General features: G+C 36.4%; 2 protein-coding genes across 5 annotated transcripts in view; one reads left to right on the top strand and one right to left on the bottom strand.

Moving 5' to 3' along the window:
• usp22 (ubiquitin specific peptidase 22) overlaps positions 1-7,046 on the top strand; it is a 60,336-nt gene extending 53,290 nt beyond the window's left edge. The window contains exons 12-14 of one of the 4 annotated variants that reach the window (XM_067369303.1): positions 18-167; positions 2,189-2,285; positions 4,737-7,046. In XM_067369303.1, coding sequence (XP_067225404.1) covers positions 18-167; positions 2,189-2,195 — 157 coding nt within the window. In that variant the 3' untranslated portion in view covers positions 2,196-2,285; positions 4,737-7,046. Of the gene's footprint in view, positions 1-17; positions 168-2,188; positions 2,445-4,736 lie in introns of all 4 variants that reach the window. The other 3 variants (XM_067369302.1, XM_067369300.1, XM_067369301.1) reach the window with 3 other exon arrangements.
• Positions 7,047-8,060: 1,014 nt separating this feature from the next.
• On the bottom strand, positions 8,061-13,841 carry LOC137007820 (tumor necrosis factor receptor superfamily member 13B). The gene is made up of 5 exons (XM_067369490.1): positions 13,796-13,841; positions 12,511-12,646; positions 12,318-12,434; positions 9,876-10,133; positions 8,061-9,484 (listed from the first exon to the last, which is right to left on the bottom strand). The coding sequence occupies exons 2-5, from the start codon at positions 12,623-12,625 to the stop codon at positions 9,222-9,224; spliced, it is 753 nt and encodes a 250-aa protein (XP_067225591.1). The 5' UTR covers positions 12,626-12,646; positions 13,796-13,841; the 3' UTR covers positions 8,061-9,221.
• Between the last annotated feature and the right edge of the window lie 2,271 nt (positions 13,842-16,112).

Raw genomic sequence — 16,112 nt, 5'->3', positions numbered from 1 at the left:
AAGCGTCTCTGCTGCAGGTATTCTCTGTTCGCGGTGGTGAATCATCAGGGCACGTTGGAGAGCGGCCATTACACCACATTCATCCGGCAGCACAAGGACCAGTGGTTTAAATGTGATGACGCCATTATCACTAAAGCCAGCATTAAAGACGTTCTGGACAGCGAAGGGTCAGTCTCTACATGCTGTACTGTGGGTGTATTAGAGCCACTCTGCACTGCATTCAAAGCAAAATATCAAACTAGAGACTTTTGCAAATAAATTATGCTAGAAGTCAAGTGCAATAGAAATAACTATATTTTAATTTATTGTAATGTTTTGCTTAAAGTTAGCTTATGCTGTATTATTAAACCAAGCAGGCTTCCAGCCATATTTTTGATCATTTTCACAGAAACTTTCATGGGCCCCAGAATATTTTGATGTATGAATATCTTGACATGCAATATATGTAGGTTAGATTCATAAAAAGAACTCAAAGATTGATCTTGACCAGATGGGATTCAGAGCGATGATCAAAACACAGATGGAGTAGATCGAGTCCATCAACACCCTCAAAGCTTCACAGTCATTTCCTATTCATGGGTTCAGCATTTCATTCAGTAACATTAGGCAGTTTTGATGCGGACTAATGTTTGATCACGTTATTTTACATATGCGTGAGCAATGCTTTTATTGCTTGTTTCCACCTGTGTTTTGATCTGGACATTCTGTACTCTTTCAGAAGATGCGTAACAGCGCCCCCTAGCGTAACATGGATTGCTGGAAAATCCTGTCATTGGTGGTGAAAGAGTTATTAAAAAACATACAGACAGTAACTTATAAAAATAGAATATATATTTATGAAGAGTTCTGATGCAGAAGCCACCTCCCTCAAAAATGAGAATGATATTGAGCGAATGCACATAGTCAAGTCACCTTTATTTATATAGCGCTTTTTACAATGCAGATTGTGTCAAAGCAGCTTTACAGCGATAACTGGTATATAATTTTGGCTGCACAGCGGCTCTTAAAGAATAGTGTCAATGCAGGCAGATCAAAAGCACTGTTGAGTAAATGTCAAGAATACCGTTGAATATCAAATGTCAAGTGTCCCCAACTAAGCAATCCAAAGGCAACAGCGGCAAGGAACATAGTATATGTTCATTAAATACTTCAAATCCACTCAATCCCAGCATCAGCCCATTCAGAAATACCGGTTTGTTGGCAGAAACCGCTAAATGCCACTTACCTTTGTCAGCAAAAGCCTCTTAAGTCCACAGAAGAACCAATCGGACGACTCGAATCGAATCGTATGATCTCAAGATGCATGACGGTGTGCGTACAAGCGGCATTCAATTGCCGAGCTGCAACTTTTTATCATGTTTTGTCCATTATTACAGTGGGAATGACAGGGTTTTGTAAGTAGGAAGTAAACGCAACAGTGTTCCTTTTGCTGCAGAAACAGACGTTTCACTTTGTCTTGTTGTCCAAAGAGTTGGACTTATTTTCTGTCCCAACTGGCACACTTCTATGCACTTTCATTCTTGTGGACTTTGAATGGCTGACCGTAGGGTGTGCCATTTGTCAATTTTAGGCTTCAGGTGCTCGTGCACTGGTGCGAGCTCCGCAGCAGATATCTTCCCAACAGTCAAAGCGGAGTTACGAGACAAGATTTGCTAACATTTACATTTATTGATTTTGCAGGCACTTTTATCCACAGCGACTTAACAACAAGCGATTCATTGTGAAGACGCAAATAGACACAAGAAATACCAGAGAATTGACTAAAGTGATACTTCTGAAAATAAGACATTTCAATAACTGACTAATAAACTTTTCATTGCCATTAAAGTGAAATTACTGAACCTAAACATAGGAGACTGGGAAAAAATGCTAATTTAAAAGAAAACGTGTCAGACGGACTTAAAGGGTTTTTGCATCTGAACTCTTCATTCATATATATCTGGGTCATTGACAAATAAGTAGGGCTGTGACGTTAGGCATGACAACTGCGCCACCGCGGTCGTGGAGTGTCACCGGCGGTAGTGTGACGTCATATATAATATATATTTATATATCTCCAAGATCATGTTAACTGAAAATTTGCTGTCTTTGATGGAATTTGTTTAGCAGTGACGGAAAAAATCTGTCATTTTGACAGATTATGTAGTTTGTATGTAAGCTTGTTGTAATTCCCACCCCTGTCCAGTAGGTGGTGAGCGCGCTCCAGTGTGGCAGCAGAGCGCGAGTTCAGTCTCCAGAAATGAAAACGATGCGCTTGGTTACACACAGACGAGTACCCAATTTAAGTAAATTGTATAATGATAAAGTTACTTATGCATGCTTACTTAATTAACTTATATTTATTTTTCTTGCTGACTATAAGTTTATGGTCGACGAATGGCTTTTCTGAGGTATAATGTTAGGTGACATTGTTGGCAACACTGACTGAACTGATACAGATTTCGGTAAGCTACTGTATCTTTCAACATATTTTTTATTTTCATTCATGTTTATTTAGTTCTGTACAGTAGTAAAGAGGAAAGGATGATCGCATTCACTCACAATCCGTGACAAGAGTTCAAGATGAAAACTGAAAGTGATGCAGCTTGTCTTTGATCAACTTTCTTTTCATAGTATAAATAAATGCAAGCCTATGCCTATTTGCTTATCCTGTAAGTTCATGAATAAAATGTCTTATCATTAAAATATAAAAATTAAAATGACGGGTAATATTGATTATGATGTGTTTTTTTTTTTTTTACGATCCTGTCCATCAAAATGACGGCGAAACGCAAGTCTAACACTATATATAAACCCCGCCCCCCCTTCGGACCCCACCACCGCAACACCGGCGGTTGTTGATTTACCACCGCAGTAGTAAAACACCGTCACAGCCCTACAAATAAGGTTTTTAAAAGTGTAAAAAAAAGAAACTAATGGAGATATAATTAATTTTTAAGTTGTATTAAGTGTTAACAATGAGATTGTTTTTTTTTATTTTTATTATTATTATTATTATTATTATTTTTATAATCAATTAACTCTGCTTTTGTACCAAAAAAGTAATTCGGTTTAACCAAAAAACCTTGGTTATACCGAATGAAGATATTTTCAAACAATGCTAACAGGCTGATATCTAGCTAGCTAGCAAAAGGACAATCAAACATTTTATATTTAGTACAAGTTTTAAAATATTACAACATTTTCCATGTTTTATAGCGGTTGCACCGAATGACCTGATGTTTCAGGACATGCGTATGATCAAGTAAAAACATGAATTTTTCAAATAGTTAAAAGAGAGTTAGTTACTTTGCTTCACGACCATGTGGTCCTTTGCAGGTGTCTAAATGATGTCACATCCTGTCACATGATATTGACTGCATGACTTTATCCAAAATGGTCCCTTTATATTGGTTACTCCGAATTACATAATAAAATTAATTTATCCAGACATTCTTTCTCATAACAAAGCAACGACTTCTACACATAATTTTAATACAATTTTGCACTATGTTGGTATATGATGTTATAAAATCATGCCAGAATAGAAAAAAAATACATTTATTAAATTTATATATTTTAATCACAAATTAAATGGCTGCATTGTATGGAAATAAAAAATAAAACCATCTTGAGATTAAAGTTGTTAAATTTTGAGAACAAATTCGTTAAATTATGAGAAAAATGTCATTAAATTTTGAAGAAAAAAGTCAAGATAAAATGTTGAGAATAAACTCGTTAAATTACGAGAACAAATTCGTTAAATTATGAGAAAAATGTCATTAAATTTTGAAAAAAATCTAGATAAAATGTTGAGAATAAACTCGTTAAATTACGAGAAAGTTGTTAAATTACGAGAACAAATTTGTTAAATTATGAGAAAAATGACGTTAAATTTTGAAAAAAAAGAGATAAAATGTTGAGAAACTCGTTAAATTACGAGAACAAATTTGTTAAATTGAGAAAAATGTTAAATTTTGAGAAAAAAATCGAGATAAAACGTTGAGAATAAACTCGTTAAACTACGAGAACAAATTTGTTAAATTATGAGAAAAAAGTCGAGATAAAATGTTGAGAATAAACTCATTTTTTCTTGTAATCTAATGACTTTATTCTCAACATTTTATCTCGACCTTTTTCTCAAAATTTAATGACTTTTTTTTTCTCGAAATTTAACAACTTTAAGCTCGAGATGGTTTTATTTTTTTATTGTTGCTTGGCCCTAATCCTCTTCCGTAGTATTGGCCTTTGGACGGTTAAACCGAATGTCCTTTTGACACTTCAAAAACTTTAAAATACCTTTATATGAAGCAAAATATAATTAACCTTTTGGATTCAATAAAATAGATCTAAGTGTACTACCTTACATACTTTGGATGTCATATCTTTGTTTTTATTATAATTATTTTAAAGGCCTTTGGACAAAAAAAAAAAAAAAAAATACCAGTCACGCCATTGACCCATATTAATAAAGCCCATATTATAACTACAATAGCACTGCTGTTTTTTTATGGAAGCTTGTTTTTGTCACTGAATGCAAAAAAAGGAAATTGGTAATTGTGACTTTATCTCACAATTTTGACTTATTTTTCTTGCAAATGTGAGTTTAAATCTCAAAATTGAGGAAAAAAGTCAGAATTGAGAGTCATAATTTCAAATTTATTTTTTTATTCCCTGTCGGAAACAAGCTTCCACATTTGTTTGTTTTTAAATTTTTCTAAAAAAAAAAAAAAAAAAAACCTTTTCTCTTTTTGCAGGTACTTGTTATTTTACCATAAACAGTTCCTCGAATACGAATAAGCCCAGATCCAGAAGCGGTCCGAGTCAAAAGCTGTGAAGGGAAGATCATATGAGTGACGGCGGGATGGAGAGCAGGAAGAAGCATCCGGCCTGACACTTGCTCGTCCCAGGAGAGCTGGCAAGAACAGAAGAGTAAAAATGCAGCCTTTCTCACTTCAGAAAATAAAAACAACAAAATAAGAAATGAAATTTAAAAAAATAAAATAAAAAATGACACAGCTAAACCAATCTGCACTGAGCAACCGGAGCATACTTGACAGAAAGAGGAGGAGATGATGGAGAAACCTCCGGCACTACAGACACACACAGACTGACATCTCATCACGCGCACTTCACTTTTAGTTGCGTTTTCACGAAGAAAGAATATAGAGCATTCACGTGCATCGGTTCCCCTCATCCTCAAATGATTTCTCGAGAAGTATATGAGGGAAAAAAATTCCTTTTTTATTTCTTCGTATGCATTATTGATGTACTGAATGCAAAAGAAAGGTGTTATTGACTTCAGCGTAAACCTATATTGTTGGTTGAGTTTGGAAATACTGTCCTTGTCCAGCACTTTTTATGATTTTTTTTTTTTCATTCAGAAAAGCGTTTTTGTCGTCATTGTCGTTTTTTTTTTTTTTTTTTTTTTTTTTTTGGTTGAGGGCTGAAAATGTATCTCGCACACACACACGCACACATAAATCTATATATAAATATATTTTTATAAGTCCTTCATTTCCTGTTTACGTGTCCTATACCACCATCTTTTCTCTTTATGTGCTTAAAGTCTTGGATATGAGTGGAAAGAAGGTACTTTTTTGCTTGGTTGCGTCAGATCTTTGGTTGGACATGAGCAGTTTCAGTTGCCGATGAATGTGGCTGCAGGTTTGTTTGGTTGTGAAGGCTTGTGTTTCAGACGCATTGTGAATGAAGACGTTTTCTTTCTGTTCGTGTGATGCCTGTCGCCACCATGGCTTGATTCAGCAGTGTTATCCTCAGCCACATGTCGAGCGTGAGTGTGTGTGTGCGCATGTATGCATATCACGTGTATATGTGTGCTGTTGAGTGTGTGTGTGTGTGTGTGCGCATGCAGGTATGTGGGCACCTGTGTGTTGGTGGTGTTAATGTGTGTGTGTGTGTGTGTGTGTACTGAATCAGTACTCAAACTTGGCATGCTGTTTAAACTGGATGCTAAAAGACTTTGGGGAGGATTTTATAAATGTTAATTATGTATCTATGTATAGTATGTATGTATGTAATGTATGTAAAACAAATCAATGGAAAAACATGGTGAAGAAAAAACAGTGCTGTGTCGTCTGATTTGATCTCTGGCCTGGATCACACGAGATTTCTGCTTCCCTCGGGATGAAAGGATTATTATTTCAAAAGCAATGAGTTTTTCCCTCTCTTAATTAATTTTGGCTCTTTCTCATTCGCCCCTGTATCCTTTGTTCTTGTTTTTAACATTCTCCGCTTTCACCATTTCTTTATTTCGGCTGGAAAAACAAATCGAATGAAACATACTCTCTCTTTTCAGTTTCAAAGTCTATTTTGCTTCCATAACATGTGCTAGTGGAAAGAAAGCCTCCAAAATATACATTTAAGTGTTTATTGAATTACACTTTATGGTCTGTGGATTTTAAAGGCGGCGAGTTTGAGTCAGAAATCTCCATCTCGGCAGCTTTGGTTTGTTTATATATCATTCCCCTGATTTTATTCCTAAAAGCATGGCAAAAATATTTTTTCTTCCATGGGTTCACAGTATTTTTTTGATTTATGAAGTGATAATGGAGAAATCAAACAAGAGTTATGAACCTGGCTTTATCCAATGTTCAGATTTCTCTTCTGGAAAAGTACTTAGGCAACACCTCATTTGCATATGTAAACATAACATTTCAGGAAACACAAGTACTGAGATGAATCAGTTGGTGAGATCATGTTTTCCGCCTGTAGTGACCGCACAACAGGAAGAAAAAAATCCTATTTTCTCCATAGAAAAGTTGATTTTTATGGCTCTTTCCAGATTTATGTTGAGCTCCAAGGTTGTTAAATGATGAAATGTGTTTCTAAGACACAATTGTCTTTAGTGGGTGTCGTGTAGAGTAACATAAATGCCTCGTCAGCTGCTGTAAGGGCTGGTTCAAAGTCAGAGTTGGAAACATCTTGAAAAATGTCTTTTCCCACAAATTTTATGCATGCAAATTGTATAATATCCAAGGTACACATATCTTACAGATAATTCTCATATTGTATTTTCAGAAAGTTTTGGAATATTTTTCCTATTCCCAAATTTGTCACTACCGAAACACAATGATAAATCATTTAATAAGGCTTATATTGACCTATTACGATTTTTTTTTTTTTTTTTTTTTTTTTTTACATCTACCTTGTAAATATATTTTTTGCTATTTTTAAAAAAAGGTTTCCACGGCTAAATTACAATTTTAACAATATTTCAGATGTAATTTATGAGGTTTGTTGTATTTTTGAGTCCAATTTTTCTTTGTAAAAAGCAAAGTTTATCATACTGAATTCAAAGTGAAGGATTCATTAGTTTGAATATACATTGGACCAAACGCTATAATAACATCTTCAATATACTTTATTTTTGACAAAACATCCCATGTTTCGGTCGCGACTGCACAGTTTCGGTAGTGGTAGTGACCACATCACGTTACAGGATTTGAACTTGCGTACTAAAACACTAATGATTTGCATAATAAATCATACTAAAATTCTAATGCTTTGCATAACAGTACTAAAATGTAGTTTATTCCCCCCAAATAAACGATTATGTGTTTCTTTTGTCACTACCAAAACGATGTCATTACCGAAACAGTCACGACCGAAACGTGGTGAAGTTTCTGTAGTGACAATTTTCGATAGCCGCTCAAAGATGCTAATCAGCACATGGTTAGCTAAAACAGTTTTACACACACAAAAACTACATTTTATGGAATAACCCCCAAAAAACTTTGCTTAATTGCAGAAAAGGGTGTTTGTTAGTGACGTTCCTTAAAGTTCCACACAGATTTTCAGACTTTTGAACACATTTTAATCAAAATGATGGACTTATCTACTCTGAAAGAGAGGCTGTGAGAGGGAGGAACACAGGAATATCTTCTGATCAAAAATGTAGAAGTGTGTTAAAATCAGTCTCAGACAATGGACTAAAAACACAGTTTCGGTAGTGACCTGAAAATGCAGGACACTTTTTTCTTTTTCTTTTTTTTTTTTTCATAAAGTTTCATGATTTAAAAATAAAATCAAAAATATACTTTTTTAAAAACAACAATGTAAAAAATTGCAAAAATTATTTTAATATAATTTAAATTTAGGGGTTAGGGTTCTTGACTGCCACCTCCCAAAATGATGATTTTATATATATTTTAAGCTTACTGATGTTTTAAATATTATTATGGGATTCAATAGAAAATAGAAGGATCTTAGAAAACTTCTAAAATTTGAATACTTAAGTTGTTTTTTGTTTTTTTTTGGTTGTGGGACAACAGTTTGCACCAATTCTGTATAATGGCCCATAAATGTAAGCCGTCCGCCATATTGGAACAGTCAAAGCCGGTCCATGAACATTCAAGAGCAAGTTGACTGAGCGTCTGAAACTGTAGATGGACGCATATATGAATATCTACATCTTCAGTAGACTTCAGCAGATGGTTTTGCTAAACTAACACAACACAAAAGCATCAGCTGACACACGACATTAAAAAGTGTCTGGAGCTGTCGAATGTCGTATCTATGTAGTCAGTCTTGTGTGGAAGGCCATTTCTGCCACATGAAAATAAAATTTTGCTCTAGTCATAATGATGACATAAAAAGTTGAAATTATGACACACTAAATCAAAATTGGCATACTATGTCAAAATTATGACTAAAATGTCAAACTTGACATCATAATTTGTATTTTTTCATCATAATTTTGGCTTGAGTATGTCAATTCCGATTTAGTAGCCTGTCAATTTTGACTTTTATGTCATAATTTCGCCTTTTTGTCTTCATTTTGACTTTTATGACATCATTTTGATTTAGCATGTCATAAAAATTTTGACTCTTCATCGTGAAATGGGTTTCCATAAAAACTAAATATATGTATAGCCTAGATAATTGTATTTAGTGGCTTTATTTGACAGGATAGTGAAGCAGCAGAGAGGGAGATCATGTGTTGTCATTGCTGATTCAAGTTTGTGTAAAAAAATTTTTATCAGAAATGACCATTTGAGTTATTCATTTGCATTGGTTAATGGTTCAGGACATGCCTATGGAGAAAATGAATGGAAAAGCTACCTTCAAGATCAAGGCGATTAAAAAAGTGTTGTGCTCTAATAAATACAGCATTTATTAAAACTAAAATGACATTGATTTTCCATAGGAATTCTTGAGGAATTACAGGTGTGCAAATGCGCTCGTTTATACATTCTATTCCTCAGCACTGGCATTAGTATTCACATGCTTGTTTGAGTAGGTGAACATATAATCCTGAACGGCCTGCTCTTGTCGGGGTGTGTATGAACCGGATGATGCAGCAGGCCGTTGTTGTGCAGGTCTGCGGCGCAAGAGGCCTGCTGAGCTCCAGACTGCTGAGAGAGCGCGTGTGGCGCCGCCGTGTGGTCAGAGAAGCAATAGACACAGGTTTCTGTCGCCTTCGGCCTGTCCTGATTCAAGCTGCCTTCCTGAGACACATCATCTGCACGAGCAACCAGAGAATCTGAAACAAGCAACTGCATTATTTCCCTAAGAATAAAAACACACATATTCTATTTATTTTTATTTTCTTTTTAGATCCCCGCATAAAAAATATAGAGTACTGTTAATGAATAAATATTTTTAAAGGATTAGTTCACTTTCAAATTAAAATGTCCTGATAATTTACTCACCTCCATGTCATCCAAGATGTTCATGTCTGTCTTTCTTCAGTCGAAATTAAATGAACATCTTGGATGACATGGGGGTGAGTAAATTATCAGGAAATTTTAATTTGAAAGTGAACTAATCCTTTTATATGTTACATAATTTTTTATTATATTAAAATATACAATGTACTATAATGTATAATATTTTTCTAAGCTCATGGTCGTTTGTGTAGTGTTATTATTCACCTTTAGATGATTGTCCCTGTCTTTTGGGCTGCTGTTTCTTGGTGTCCAGCTGCTGCTGCTGGTGTTTGGCTCTCTTGAGCAGCAGCAGGATTGCAGCAGTCAGTGTGAACATGAGCACTATGATGCACATTCCCAGCAGAGAGTACAGCAGCGCCTCCGAGTACAGCGTGGATCTGGGCACTGCGCGCCCTCTGCTGGTGATCAGCGGCACTGCAGACACGCCGAGAGGCCTCTGCGTCACGGCCACTGCATCTGCGCCTGTATGACAGATGAACGTGTACATGATGTAAGTCTGTTTTATTTGGAGACGGGACACTGTTTTTTACAAGTTGAGCGAAAAAGTTCAGGGCAGGTAAATTTTTTTAATAGGGGGCGGGTCTTAAATAAATATTTAATAAACATTTTATGTTACCAGAAGCACAACATTATAATGTGGGCACCCACCGCCAGAAACATTAATCGGCGCATATGATAAATTTGCCAACAAATCACATCTACTGTCCTGCAACAGATGAATAGCCAGGTGGTCACCCTAAACGCAGAAGATGAAGTATAACAGACTATATAATCCACAAGGCAAATGTAACAAGACACAACGTACACACTGATGAGACCCGACAATGAAACTCAAACTGAACTTAAGAAGTGGAGATAACGACACACACACCTGAACATAATGATGAGATCAAATGAATAGCCATGACAACTAAGGCGGGAAGTGTTCAAGACACAAATAGAGTCCACATGGTGTGACATAAGGCGCCTCCAGAAGGAGCGTCCTCACGTCGTAGAGAGAAAAAGGCAAGGAGGATGAGGAGATGGTGAAAGGATGGAGCAACAAGCAGAGGATACAGGAGGAGGCTCTGGAGGTGGATGTCTGATCGGGAGAAGGTGGAACAGGTGGTGAGAACCAGGGAGGAGCCTTAAGCAGAGGCGTGCTGGTGGAAACCCAGGCCACAGCCAGAACTGCACTCCATGGTGGCATTGCCAAATGAAGGAGCCTTGGTGGTAGAAGTCCTGATGCTACTATAGGGTTGACCGGATGCGATTGTGATGGCATTGGAGCCCACCGTGTAGGGACGAAGAGATGGAGTGATGTTGATGACCCAGGTGGTCACGACAGAGCTGCAGAGACAACCTCCCGAGATGAATGTATGGGCAGAAGGCCGGACGGCAAGCTAGAGCAGACAGTCTGCAAGTCAGCACTGAAGACACGGCAAGGTCTGACCCAGGTGGAGCCGACAGACCGAGGGAGCCTGGTGAGACTGAAGATCCATGCTGGAATCCAGGGCAGGAGGAGCGCAGGAGCCAGGGTGATGGGGTTGAGGAGGAGCGAAGTCCACTGAGGCAGTAGGCAGAGTCACAGGCTCTTCTCCCCCAGGAAAGTTAGGGCTCCCAGCAGGCCCGAGGTGGAACCACTTCCTAGATGAATGTATGGGTCTGAAGGCCAGAGGGCAAGCTGGAGCGACCAGGGGGGAAGGCGGAGAGGGCTGAGCGGGCCGTAGTCGAAGGGTTGGAGGGCCGGAGAGCAGCGGATGGTCAGCAGCGAAGGCACAGCGAGGTCTGACCCAGAAGGCCCGAGGTGGACCACTTCACTGAAAGAAGGAGGGAATTGTGTGAGGGATTGGTGGGAGATGGTGACGACTGGCTAGGCACTGGGTTGGGAATGGGGCTGGTGACGTCATCCATGGTGAATGAAAATCCACAGGATACCAGCACCCACTCCACAAAGGGCAGCGAAGGTCCCTCGAGGAGCTTCTCCGGACAACTGCTCTTGTGTAGATGTGTTCAGTCTGTCAAGCAGAAACGAGATGAGGCAGCCATCTGGGAAGGTTGTTCAGTAGGCCAGATCGAGGAAATCCTCTAGGTGAGCCTCGAGGGAGCGTTCTCCCTGCTCAAGGTACATTAGCTGGCTGTCCAATCAAATAGTGCCCTATTTAAGGGTATATCAAGCCCCACCTTAGAGTTGTTCTTGTTCCAGAAGCAGTTTTAACACCCTCATTACATGTTCTGGACAGTAGTTGGGACTTTCAGTCAGCAAATTTTGATAAACGATATAATTCAAAAAGCTGATATTTATTTAGTGCATTATTAATGCATTTATTTATTTTTAAATCACCCCTGCTTTGGCATGTCTTATTAGAAGTTGTGTTTTATTAACTGCATGTTGTTTAGATACCTGCAGTTTAGGCATTCATTATAAACACAATTGAATAATTTTATTAACTGCTAAGCCGCCACAGTTTTTGAAGAGGATTTTCAGTCTAGTCAGCTGGAACCACAGCGATTATCGTGACATTTTGTGAATTTAAAGAAGCAAAAAAGAATTTAAAGCCTAAAATGTCATGTATAAGAATTGAGCTCAGTGTATAAATAGACAGGTTAAAGGTCATGTGACTCATTCCTGAGTGTGTCATGAAGTTGTAGACATGCTTTACTCACTCTTGCATGCATCTGAGCACGCCGAGGGGTGACTGCCACACAACACAGAGCACTTCAGACACTTCTTCAGCAGTTGGTCGTAGAACTGACCAGACACGGCTTTACATCTCCAGGCCACTGCCGACACAACAGCACACATCCTTCATCAAGTAGGATTCTCGGTTAAGCATGAGCTACAGACTGTGTAACTTACCACAGTACTCAGAGCAGCGTGGCTGAATCACAGAGTTGTGACAGACCAGGCTGCAGGACACACACTTTAGCACCAGCCTGTCCATGTACTGGCCCTCTCCACAGCGTTGTGCCATCGCTCAGTCCCCGACAAATACCTGTACATCCCATTGAGTACCAGGTTCAATGAATGAGCTTTCTGAACAAGGCTAAAGAAACACTTATTCCTTTGAAAAATTACCATCAGAATGTACTTTAATTTCTCATGTTCAGTCTTATGTAATCTCTCATGTTCATGACTGGTAATTCATCACACAAAGAAGCTGATCTTAAAATGACTCATTCACATAAGTTGGTAAGATTCAGATTTATTATATTCATTATGTTATATTCAAAAGTTATATAATATATAGTTATACAAAATATATTATCATAATAAAGCATTCAACTGTACCTGTATAACACACACACATATATGTGTGTGTGTATATATATATATATATATATATATATATATATATATATATATATATGCTGATTTAAATGTTTGTTAAACTATATATATATATATATATATAATTAGTTTAACATTTAATATATATAGCATTTTATATATATATCTAATATATATATAGAAAATGATATATATATTAAATGTTAAACTAATATATATATATATATATATATATAATTAGTTTAACATTTAATATATATAGCATTTTCTATATATATATATATATATATATATATATATATATATATATATATATATATATATATATATATATATAACATTTATATATAAGTTCGGTTACACTTTATTTTAATGTGTCCATGTTGCATTGTATTTATACATTTAAGTACTGAGCAATAATAATTAACTGCCTGTACTTACTAAGGGTTGGTTTAGGGTTAGTTGCATGTAATTATACATATTTTATAGTGTTATTACAGTAAATACATGTAACGTATGTAACAAGGACACTGTAAAATAAAGTGTTACCAAAAACTTCATAAGTGAATCTGTAAGTAGCCTGTACATATTAAGCACATTCACTACTCTTTATACACTGAAAAAAAAAAAAAAAATGGTGTAAGATTTACTTTGAAAATTTTCACACAAAAACTGCAATAGTACATTTCACAAATAAACGGCAAGTAACACTTTGGATTAAACATGACATTTTGAAGTAGTAAGACTTGTAAACATAGTCAAATAATCATTTGGGGGGTTTTTTGTTATTGTTTTTTTTTACAACTTTAAAAAATCGTGTTTTTCTCATTTTAGTTTAGTTTAGATCACTTACCTCGAGTGGGAATGAAGGCATGTGGTGGTCTGTAGTTTAGTTTCTGTGCGTGTGGGTATATTTGTATGAGCAGATCATTTGAATATAACCACAGTCTCACGAGACCAGACTGCTGCAACTGCTTTTTATTGCATGCAGATAACATCTGATTACTTCATAATTTATCATACAAATAAATCTGAGAACATGAAAACCCAAAACGTTTTGGACATGAAAGCAAAGAAGAAGAAATGTTGGTTGTTTCATCAGAGCACACTGTAAAACCTGCAACTGTTGCTTTAACTCTTTCCCTGTCAGTGATTTTATAAAAGTTGCCAGCCAGCGCTAGCATTTTTTATCTTTTTTTTTCTTAACAAAACTTTCATGGCCCCCAGTATACTTTGTTGTATGAATATTTGCACATACTGCATCAAAAGAAAGAACAGAGCCTATGCTTTTAAGGCATTCATGAATTGCATTGTTTTATTGTTTTAAAATGTTCCCTGGGGTGCACTTATAATGTTTGTATAATTTTTACATCAAAAAGCCCTGATTTGAATTCTCTGTTTTAAGGGGCGTGTCTACTGTGAGACTTCAGTGTAAATGCCCACTGCTGTGATTGGCTGACATCTTTGCTTTGCGTATGAAATAGCTAAGTATTACTCTCTGGAAAACTTTTAGCACGTTTTTACTATTACAGCTCTCAATGTTTACTAATAAGTGTTGATTATGGCATTACATTTAGATCTATGGCATTATATTCAGATCGTGGCATGAAAGGTTGCAGAGATGAACATTGTAGCCGATCACAGACATGAAAGCAGTGATCTCGTCATTGCACATCAATTTCTGCACACTAACGAATGCTTTTATCATTAACTAACAGTGCAAACTCGATGTAACTAAGAGAAACGTTTATTATAATGAGTTTTTCCAGAATTCAGTCACTGATATACTCGTGCTGTTTGATTGACAGCTCCAGCGATTGTAAAGGGAGTGTTCTTTGATCACTTTATATATGTAATTTAATCACATTTTAAAAACAGATTATTTTCATCCTCCTAAGAGAAACAATGTGAAGTTGACTGTTGTTTGATTTACTGACACATAGACAAAGAACATCTGACTGTACATGAATCATTAATATCAGAAATTAGAATTAATCATTAGAATTAACACGGTTTCTTATGTTGTTGCATTACTGTCGAGTCCATATCGTAAAAGTCTGTTTCCGAAGCATGCGTCGAAAATACAACTGATTCACCAAAGAATCCACAGTCAAATGTACTGAATACAAATAAATAGAGCTCAACTGAGACATTCACATTGTAGCATTCCTAGCATTAGGATCCATTGAAAGGTAATGTTATTTTTAGCCCAGTGAGTGATCCTGTGCTCTTCTCTCCTCCTCATCTCACTAACACGCCGGTGGGTGGGCTAATGTTGTAATGATGAAGTAGGCGTTGATTTTCTTCTGCAGGCATTTTCTTGTCACACTAATACATAATAAAGTGGCCCATTCCACAACAAGTAATTTTCTGGGCTTAGTTACAATAAAAGCTGTTTTTGTACTTTCAGTTCTTACAGGATATTCTTATAGTATGATGCAGAGATGGGCACTCAAGTTAGTGACTCGGACTCGAGTTGCAATCGAGCTGCATTTTAATAGACTTCAAGGGTTAGTTCACCCAAAAATTAAAATAATGTCATTTATTCCTCACTCTCATGTCGTTCTACACCCGTAAGACCTTCATTCATCTTTGGAACACAAATTAAGATATTTTTGATTAAAAAACTTGACTCAGACTCCAGATAAAAGACTTGTGAACATCTCTGGTATGATGACCTTTTATGACCTTTTATGTCAAAATCTCAAGGAAAATTTGATTTCTCAGTTCATTAAATATATTAAAAAATATATTAAAAAACCCTAGCTTCAGGCATTCTTTTTAATCAACACTTGAATGTGGGTAAGTTTCATAAAAAGCAACATATTGAAGAAAAAGCTGAGAAAATCGTGTTTTTTACCCCTAATTTGATTCAGAATGATGATCAGAACACAGATGGCGTAGATTGAGTCCATCAACACCTCCAAAGCTTCACAGTCCTTTTGATCGCATTAGCTTACATTAAGCAATACTTCTATCGCTTGTTTTTGCTTCTTCTTCGCTTGTTTTGGGATCCTTTGGATCCATTTCAGAAGATGCGTAACAGCGCCCCCATAAATGCATAAATTATCTCGTCAATGGCGGGGAAAGAGTTAAAGAGCTATTTCTTTCTAACTCATATTTAGTTTTGTGGGTATGAATTAGGCATGCGACGTATCAAATTTTCATGT

The sequence above is a fragment of the Chanodichthys erythropterus genome, chromosome 19, assembly GCF_024489055.1.
Source record: "Chanodichthys erythropterus isolate Z2021 chromosome 19, ASM2448905v1, whole genome shotgun sequence".
Taxonomy (NCBI): domain Eukaryota; kingdom Metazoa; phylum Chordata; class Actinopteri; order Cypriniformes; family Xenocyprididae; genus Chanodichthys; species Chanodichthys erythropterus.
This window is presented reverse-complemented; position numbering and strand designations above follow the sequence as displayed.